This window comes from Sinocyclocheilus rhinocerous, unplaced genomic scaffold (assembly GCF_001515625.1).
Source record: "Sinocyclocheilus rhinocerous isolate Xijiao unplaced genomic scaffold, SAMN03320098_v1.1 scaffold1045, whole genome shotgun sequence".
NCBI classification, from domain to species: domain Eukaryota; kingdom Metazoa; phylum Chordata; class Actinopteri; order Cypriniformes; family Cyprinidae; genus Sinocyclocheilus; species Sinocyclocheilus rhinocerous.
The window spans coordinates 1,081,516-1,091,734 of NW_015645361.1; the positions used below are offsets into that span (position 1 = coordinate 1,081,516).

The window sequence follows — 10,219 nt, forward strand, 5'->3', positions numbered from 1 at the left end:
AGGCAATATTGTGTCTAAAACGTAAGTGTCTTAATATTAAATTCTGGTTTATTGAACTGCTGTATAAAATCAATATCACATTTGTAATCATGCTGCTTTCTGGTGGAAAAAAACGTCAGTCTTTGCGTGATACTGAATAACTATATGAAATAATATAAATATATATATTTCTGCACCCATATCTTGAATTTTGTGATTCTAAATGCATTTTAATAAACTGAATCAAGCAGTGGAACAACGCGCACTGGTCTAACCTACTAGACTTCCTATTGCATTAGCTAAACTTTAGCTTACATGGTACCTTAACTCTCATGAGTCATGGATGTTAGCAAGACAAATTAACTATATTTGCCTTTTGTCTTTTGGATAATTAGCTGTAAATTCGAGGCACAGGTAGCTTAGTCTTTTGTCCATCGCCACTCACCTCCACACCAAGACAAACACAGCTGGAAAGTGAGGGAGGCTCTCTGCCTGTATGTGATGTGCATGTGCTGATCGTGCTACACTGCTGTGCTGCATGAAGACGCAGAGGGGAGAAAGGCATCGGAACTCGACAGTCTCTCGACCTGACCTGATATTTAGATTTTTTATTTGTTTGACAGGGAAAGCTGTGTGCAAACAGAAACACACACATGCATACATATATACATAAATTCATTTATTTAAAAAAAAAAAAAAACTCCCCAGAAAAAAGGCCACTTGCTCTCGAGGAAGGAAAAGGGCAGGTGCTCAAGCCCCCTTTGATGTCTACGTGTGCACGTGCCTGTGTATTTATATATGTACAGTATGTATGTGTATCTGCATAAGTGTGTGTGTCTGTGTGTGTGTGTGTGTGTGTCTGTGTGTATCTGCATGAGTGTGTGTGTGTCTGTGTGTGTGTGTGTATCTGCATGAGTGTGTGTGTCTGTGTATCTGCATGAGTGTGTGTGTCTGTGTATCTGCATGAGTGAGTGTGTGTGTGTGTCTGTGTGCGTGTGTGTATCTGCATGAGCGTACAAGCTTATAAATCATCCACAATGATTTTTTTTTGAGAATGTAAAAATGCCTGCAGTTTTCTGTGAGGGGTAGGTTTAGGTGTAGGGTTGGTGTAAGGGGATAGAAACTAGAGTTTGTACAATATAAAAACCATTACGGCTATGGAGAGTCCCCACAAGGATAGTAAACCAGACGTGTGTGTGTGTGTGTATCTGCAAATGTATGTGTCACCAAATGTATGTGTCTTTGTGTGTGTGTGTGTGTGTGTGTGTCTGCAGAGGTTGACAGAAAGGTTAGAATCTACTGCGGTCAGAGCTGTCAAACACACACAAACATGACGGGATGAGACGAGACTCAAATGAACACAGAGAGACAATGAAGACCTGTTCACTATTACGATATTCATAAATACATCACCCCTGGTTGGAGGAATATTACGCTGCCATGGTGACGGGCAACAGAACCTGAGCTGCTGATGCTTCTAATCGTTCTAAATTTAAAAGAGCAACAGAGTTCACACCACAACTACAACAATAATACCACAGAGGAATGATATTATGGACTTTTATCTCACAATTTGAACTTTTTTTCTGGCAATTCTGATTATATATTCTATACATTCTATTTTTCACAATTCAGTTTTTTCCCTAGCAATATCAGGAAAGAAAAATCATAATTCTGAAAAATAAAGTCAGAATTACAAGAGATATATAAAGATATAAACTGGAAATTCTAAAAAGAAAAGTTGGAATTGTAAGATTAAAAAAAAGATTTAAAAAATTTTTGGAATTTTTTATAAATAAAAATGATACAACTGGAATTACTTTCAAAGTGTTTTTTTCTTCCAGCTGATGAATGATAATAACACTGACAGCCAATAAGAATCCAGCCTGTTTTAAAGAGCTTGAGCAGACGGCGAAACTGCAGCACACTTATAATAAACAAAACAATATACTGTGTTGGTGTAGACGCTAATATAGCTATCATTACGGTTATCATGCCTGGTGTGAACAGACCTAAGTGCTTGACATTAGTGTAGTGGATCACATTTTGACATTCATTGCGATTCATCGTGCATTCATCCGTTGATTATAACAGTGTTGTGTTGCATTATGGTAATACTTGCAGTGCAGACAGTAGTATTGATTAGAATAGTTTTGCTGTGTCGTTCAGCTCGTGTGTTTAGCTGAAGGTTTACGCTGCTGCTAAACTGCTGGTAATAATTTGACATGCCAGACGCTGTTTAGCAGAAAGAAACTCAAGACAAACACAGTGTGTGAAAGGGGAATGGAGAACAGGATGGAGAGAAAGATAAGGAAAGAGAGAGAGAGAGAGAGAGAGAGAGAGAGGGGGAGAGAAAGAGAGAGAGGGAGAGAGAGAGAGCGAGAGAGAGAGAGAGAGAGAGCGATCAGGAAAGGAATGAAGGATGAAAAGAAATCCCAGAGTGGTGAAAAGAGCAGAGAAATGACTGAGGCAGATCAGACGAATAATGAAGCTCTAATCAAAGCCCTGCTCTCTCTCTTTCTCTCTCTCTCTGGTCTTGTTAAAGAGCAATTATTTATATACTGTAATTTCTCAGCGGTTTTCTTTACAATTGACGCCATACATCGTTTCATTCAATATTCATCAATTTATATATATGTATACATATTCACACACACACACACACACACACACACATACATACAGTTATACTATACGCATAAACACATTTCATTACACCAAATACACAAAATAATGTTCTTTTCATGACCCCTTTAAAAAACAAAAATGTAAAACTGTGAATATTCTATGATTCTTTCTATGAGTTTTCTATGTGAATATATGTTAAACTGTAATTTATTGCTGTGATCAAAGCTGAATTTTCAGCATCATTACTCCAGTCTTCAGTGTCACATGATCTTCAGAAATCATTCTAATATGCTGATTTGCTGCTCATGAAACATTTCTGATTATTATCAATGTTGAAAACAGTGCTGCAAATATTTTTGAGGAAACTGTGATACATTTTTTGAATAGAATGAAAAGAAAGAACAGCAGTTATTTGAAACAGAAATCTTTTGTAACATTATAAATTATGTAAGACATCATCCACCAGGAAATGACATCGTTTTGGAGGGAAAATGACAGTACAGACACCAGTAAGTATTAGTAAACTGAACAAACATCTTTCTGTCAAATGCTTTGCTCAAAAAGAGTTTTAGTGTCGTATCACTTTACAATAAATGACAGGTGGTTTAATATTCTGTTATTTAATCCAATTACTTTCATATATTTATAAGCGTGGAGTGTCCGGACAGTTTTTGGGGCCGCTGCAGCTCACTAGGGCTCCTTGTTGGAGGAATATGACGATGCCATGGTGACGGCCAACATAACATGAGCTGCTGATGCTTCACAGTTAGAAACACTCCGCGGTGTGTGTGTGTGTGTGTGTGTGTGAGAGAGAGAGTTGGAACAGAAGGAAATGAGGAATGAGACCACAGAACCCCTAAAACTAGGCAGTGGGGTGGTCTGTCTGGAATCTCTCTTACACACACACACACACACACACACAATCTCTGACCGCAGTCTTAGACAAACTTTAGCAATTAAGTATGTTAGTAATGTTACACACACACACACACACACACACACAATCTCTGACCGCAGTCTTAGACAAACTTTGGCAATTAAGTATGTTAGTAATGAAATCTTGAATAAGAGTGGAAGACAGTGGGAAACACACACACACACACACACACACACACACACACACACACACACACACACACTCACACACACACTCACTCACTCACTCACTCACTCACTCACTCACACACACACACCTTTAATTTCCTTGCTGTAAAGCTGAAGCATGTCATTTTTGCACCATATAAGCTTAACCAACACTCCGCCCATCTGTCATTGGTCAGTCAAAGAGTTAGCCACGCCCCATACGCATGCCATTGGTTGAGTCAGTGTTGCTGTGATGGGCTGGTCATGATCCTGCACAAACAGATCATGACAGCGTTACACTTTCTCTGAAATCATTTCAGCATTTCGAAGATCACACACTTAACCATTAATTTATATGAAACACTTATGAATGTTCACACTCACTCTATTAAGAACCAAAAAGACTTCAGCTGCTGATGCTTCACAGTTAGAAACACTCCACAGCACTAATAAAGATACTTTATACGATTTGTTAAAAAGCAGACAAATGTATATATGCGTGTGTGTATATATATCGCTTTTTTTCCCCCTTGCCTTTAAGAGCTCAGTCTAAACTCGTTAACAGCAAGACCTTTAGACCCTATTTTGCTATGAGATGACATATTTGGGTCAGTATTCAGTGGTTATTCAGATTATTTCAATGCAAACACACACTCTTGAGTTTACATGTGTTTCTCTCAGACATCAGTTCTCACTAATACTGCACTGTGTTCAAGATTTCACACGTTCTTATTTAGTTTGGCCTTCACACGCCATTCAGCAGGCGAGAGCCAGATCAAATCAATCTGATGACCTGCACAGAGGTTCATATATTCACATCGCAACGTGAGAAAATCAAAAAATCCTTTCGTGAAGTGTGATTTTATACGAGCTGACTTATGCAAACACTTTAAAGTAAGTTTATTTCACAAAATAACAAAGACTAGAACCTATAATTTGCAGTATATTCGTTTAAAAGTAACATGTATGTCACTCTAAGAGATGAAAATGTTTAATTCATTAATTTACTCACCCTCATGTCACTTCAATCCCATTGTCTTGTTCTGCGGGAAAAAAAAGATGTTTAACAAAATGTTCATGCTGCTCTTTTCAATGCAATGACAATAAATGAGGAGGCAGCATAATGTTGCTAAGTTGCTTGGCAACCATCAACATCATACAACTTATGAACTATACTAGTATAAGAACTATTTAAATAAAGATATTAATGATATGGCATTGCCACTGATTTAAAAGGGAGGGCAATTAATATTCAGAAATATTATCAAGACTGTACTGACAACTTTGGATTAGAACAAAACTTAAGCTGAATAATCACACTATTTTCTTCTTTACAGCTGCTTTATAGCTGAAATGGAATTTGTTTCATAACTGCTCGACTTTGCAACATTGACACTGTTATTGAACTGAATTGAGCTGAATAACGACACTACAGTCTTCTGTGGAGCTGCTTTACTGCTGACATGTAGATGAAATCAGCATTAACACTGTTATTTTCCTGTTTATTACGGTCAAGCTGCTTTGAAACAGTTTGAATTGTACTGTATAAAGCGCTATGCTGCAAAAACAAAATTATTTTCTTAGTATTTTTGTCTTGTTTTTCAGTACAAATTTCTAAACGTTCTTAAATCAAGATACATTTACTCGAGAAACAAAATGTAATAATATTAAAATATTATAAATAAAATAAAATATTAAAAATAAAAATAAAAAATAAGAAAATCAAGTCTTGGATATTAATATATTACGGGTTTTTTTCTGAACATTTTTAAATTAAATTTTAACTTTATTTGTATTTTACTCTGTCTGTTTCTACCTTTTTATAGATATATTTTTTAATATATATAAGTGTAACAGTAATTTGACTATATTGTAAATTTCGTCTATCTGTACATTCTAGTTAATACCCTTGTTCTTTTTTAATTTATACCTTCATTTTTAATTTTTGTAACGGAGTGGTCGTAAAAAAGCATTTCACTGCATGCCATAGTATGTATGGTTATGTATGTGACAAATAAAATTTGAATTTGAAAATAATTGCCTTAATGTTACACTGAGTAAGTGAGTTTATACTTAATAAATACTTCATAAAATCAGCCAATCGGGGTAAGAAAAATAAACGTTAAAGGGAAAACTTTTTTCTTGTTTTAAGCATAAACTCAATTAATTTTGAAAATAATTTCAAAAATAAATCATTTTTCAGAAAATAATACTTCTTACCTTATTTCATTTTGCATCTCAAGTAAATGTATCTCGATTTAAGAATGTTCAGATATTTGTACTGGAAAACAAGACAATAATACTGAGTAAGAAAATCATTTTTGCAGTGTATATATAAAGTAAAAAGGATTTGACTTAACAAATTCAGTCGTTTTGGGACACAATGATCAGAAAAATACATTCTGCATTTAACAGGCTATTGAAAGCATTTAACCAATGTGAGGAATTCAGAGGATTTTAGGACCACACACACACACACACACACACACACACACACACACACACTGTAGGGGGGACTGAAAGGACTGTTCTGCCAGAGATGAGAGTATGAGAGTAGAAGATTTTGCCCACGCCAGCAATGTCAGCCAGAATATCACAGAGAGAGAGAAAGAGAGAGTATGTATGAAAAGAGAACGAGGATGTGCATGTCAAAAGAGGATAGCGAGCGATTAGTTGTTTGTGTGTGTGTGTGTGTGTGTGTGTGTCAGCGTGCTGTGATGAATGCGTCTTTGTCTGGTTCACGTGGCAGGGATGGGCGCGCGTGACCCCTGACCCCCAGCAATGGGGCAACACTTGACCGCGGGAGACAATGAAGAAGAGCTGCGTTTAGCAGATGTAGAGAGAGAGAGAGAGAGAGTAATCTCAATTACTCCCTACATCATATCACTGCCGCCTCGCTGTCAATCAGAACTGAGCTAAAACACATCAGTTAATCAACACAGCAGTCATAATCATTTAATCAATAGCATGATCACAAGCACTGTATACAGTATTCACGCTGTCAATGATCTATTTCATTATAATGACCTTCTGACAGGAGAAATCAACCCTCTTTACCATGGTAATTATTATTATTGACAATTAAGTCACTCAAATTACTTTCATTTTTATGTTTCTATATCTTATATACAGTTCAAACGTTTAAGGTCAGTAAGATTATATTTTATTTTATAAAGAAATTAATACTTTTATTCAGCAAGGACACATTGATCAAATGTGACAGTGAAGACATGTATAATGTTGCAAAAGATTTCTATTTCAAATAAATGCTGTTCGGTTGAACTTTCTATTCATTACAGAATCCTGAAAAAAAAGCATTATGACTTCCACAAAAATATTCATTTTCAACACTGATAATAATCAGAAATGTTTCTTGAGCAGCAAATCAGCATATTAGAATGATTTCTGAAGATCATGTGACACTGAAGACTGGAGTAATGATGCTGAAAATTCAGCTTTGATCACAGAAATAAATTACATTTTACTATATATTCACATAGAAAACAGCTTTTTAAAATTATAATAATATTTCACAATTATTACTGCTTTTACTGTATTTTTGATCAAATCAATGCAGCCTTGGTGAGAAGAACAGAATTCTTTCAAAAACATAAAAAAATACAAAAAGGTATATGTCATCATAATAAAGATGTATTATAAAAGCAATAAACCGTGAAAGGCTATGCATTACTGTGATTGTACCATGATTAAGAGTTGTTTGTGTTGTTAGGTGTTTGGTGCCTGACATAATAAAATCATTGTAATACACAATTCAAGTAGGCAGTAATATGATAAAAACACCAATGTTTATTTATTAATCCTAAAGATTGATAATTTAATTATTTTAAGTTTAATTATTTAAATTGTTTAAATTATCATTATAATAATATTCAAATTATTATAATAATTTAATTATTATTATTATTTAGAACAAATTTAACTGCAGAATGCAGTGAATAGAATCAAGTATTCCAGAGAGCTGAATAGCAATAACAGCACATAACTGTTTAACTTATATGTGGTAACTCACAGGATTATTTCTGGCTGTCAGACGAATGACAATTTACACATTGACAAGACCTTGTCTCAGACGACCACCGGGACAAGACCACAGGAACCAGATGAGTCCTCTGTTCACGTATTAGTTTATTACAAATTTGACTGCAGAATGCAGTGATTAACCAATCAGCATCAAGTATCCCAGAGAGGTGAATAATAATAACAGCACAGAACTGTTTAAGTTATACGTGGTAACTCACAGGATTATTTCTCTCTCTGTCAGACGAATGACAGTTTACACATTCACACCATCAGACACACAAGTACAGAAACTGAGGACGTTTATATGACCAGAACTGATCCTGAAGAAATACAGTAATGTCTGGCAGCTGACAAAGAGACAGAGAGAGAGAGATGATAAAAGTGACCACACAAAGGAATGCTGTGGGTGAGCGGACAGAGAAATGAAATATCTGCTCATGTAAATGCTCCTTTCTACGTCTGTCCATCTGTCTGTCTGTTCCAGCGGTGACGGCGTCAGTCCTCAGCCTGTTTGTGTCTCGTGTTCTCAATAGTCTATTGTGGCGAGGAACAGACGCGCGTCCTTGGTGCTCGGGCTCCAGCGCTGCTGGGTGGGAGAGACAGAGAGGAGGTTCTGGCTCCAGTCAGCCTTCATTCACAATCACACACACACACACACACAACAATCCGCGCCACTCAAGTATGCAGACAGATCCGAATGCCGCTTATCCAATCAGATTTCAGAGCAGGAAATGTTTGCTTTATCAAGAATGTTTTGGAACACAGACTGCATCCCACAATGCAATGTGATCAAATCTCGTGTGATGCATGAGACGGCTGAAATCCGATATGTTCAGTAAAAATAATAGCATGTAACAATAAAGATTTTTAAAAAGTAGCTTGCTACATTGTTGCCACATGTCGTCAACATTATGCATGTTTAATTATGAAAGTGGCTTCAATTTATAATCTCAGATTTAAATAATTTATTTCCATAATATTAATAATAAATAAATAAATAAATAAATATAAAAGAAAATTTAATATAGTAATAATAATTTAATAATAATAAAACAAAAAGTATTTCAATATATTAATCATAAAATAATTTCAAAATAATTAAATGATAAAATAATAATAAAAAGTATTAATATTTATATTAGAAATTTTTTTTTTACATTTATTTTAATATAAAAAATACTTAAAGTATTTAAATCTGAGATAATAATTTAAAGTCACTTGCTGATTTTAACAAAAATGTAGCAAACTACTGTTTGAAATTTAAATTTTTACATGCTGACAAACTTTTCACATACTTAGTAAAAAGTGGTAGAAAAATAGTCAGTATACTGTATATACTGTGCACTGCATGATATTCCAAACACTGGCTGTGAATCGGTGATGAGCTGCATTTTGAAAGAGTGAAAAAGAGACAGTTTAAGTTAAAGTGATGTTGAAGGCTGATGCTGTTTTCTCATCTCGGTCTGTCAGAGAGACAGAACACACACACACAAACACACTGAGTGGGAAATGCGAACAGCGGTGTGCTGACAGCGCTCACCGTCACACTGTTTTTAGGAGACAGGAAGCTGTTATTCACAGCACGTCAATTCATGCGGTCACGCTCCTGCCTGCATCATATTCACACGCCATGAGAGAGAGAGTGTGTGTGTGTGTGAGTGTGTGTGTGAGTGTGTGTGTGTGAGTGTGAAGGAGCCATACAGAAAGGATGAAATGCTCTTTGTCATTCTGGATCTTTTCCACTCATTATCATATCATCTATAATTGAGAGTTTAAATGAAAAAGTTAGAAAGAGGAGAATCTATATATAAAAAAAAAGAATAGAAATGGTTCACTACACAAGAGGTTGACTTGCATGTGTAAAAGGAACAGCTCTCTCACTGTTCACTCACCCTCACTGTCTTTGTTTTCTTGAACACAAACGGAGATGTTTAGCAGGATGTTCACGCAGCTCTTTTCCATGCAATAATGACCAGCATCTGCTAAACGAACAAAACGAACAAAAAAATGCCACAAACTTCAGATACAGACTGAAATTTAAGTTGTAATTTGCTGAAAATGTCAAAAGAATAAACAGTATTTAACAAAATACTTATTTCACTATGAAAAGAGAACACATAAAAACCATACAGGGACTTCTAAACAAACTAACAAAGAAAAAAATGAGAAATTTGGCCTTGGTGACTAAAATAAGTTTAAAGGGGTCATATGATGTTGCTAAAAAGAACATTATTTTGATAGTAACACTGTAAATCAAATGCATATATGGTGAAACCTGTGTTTTATAGGAACACAGACTAAACAAACCTTCGCGCGCGAGGACTTGTATTGCGCGTAGAGGACATGTCACGCGCGCGCGAGGGTTTGAAATGAGCTCGTGGGCTCCCGTTTCCTCGCGTGTGAATCCGTTTTGCGCAGAGGCCGGGGGCTAGAGTGAGGAACGGCCGGAGGGCTAGAGTGAGCAGAGGCCGGGGGCTAGAGTGAGGAA

General features: G+C 35.8%; 1 protein-coding gene across 1 annotated transcript in view; it reads right to left on the reverse strand.

Annotated features, from left to right (window-relative positions):
• Positions 1–4,409: 4,409 nt before the first annotated feature.
• LOC107705954 (CBP80/20-dependent translation initiation factor-like) overlaps positions 4,410–10,219 on the reverse strand; it is a 63,575-nt gene continuing 57,765 nt past the window's right edge. Inside the window, exons 12-13 of the mRNA XM_016509489.1 lie at positions 9,624–9,713; positions 4,410–4,483 (exon numbers count right to left, since the gene is read on the reverse strand). Coding sequence (XP_016364975.1) covers positions 4,410–4,483; positions 9,624–9,713 — 164 coding nt within the window. The remainder of the gene's footprint in view (positions 4,484–9,623; positions 9,714–10,219) is intronic.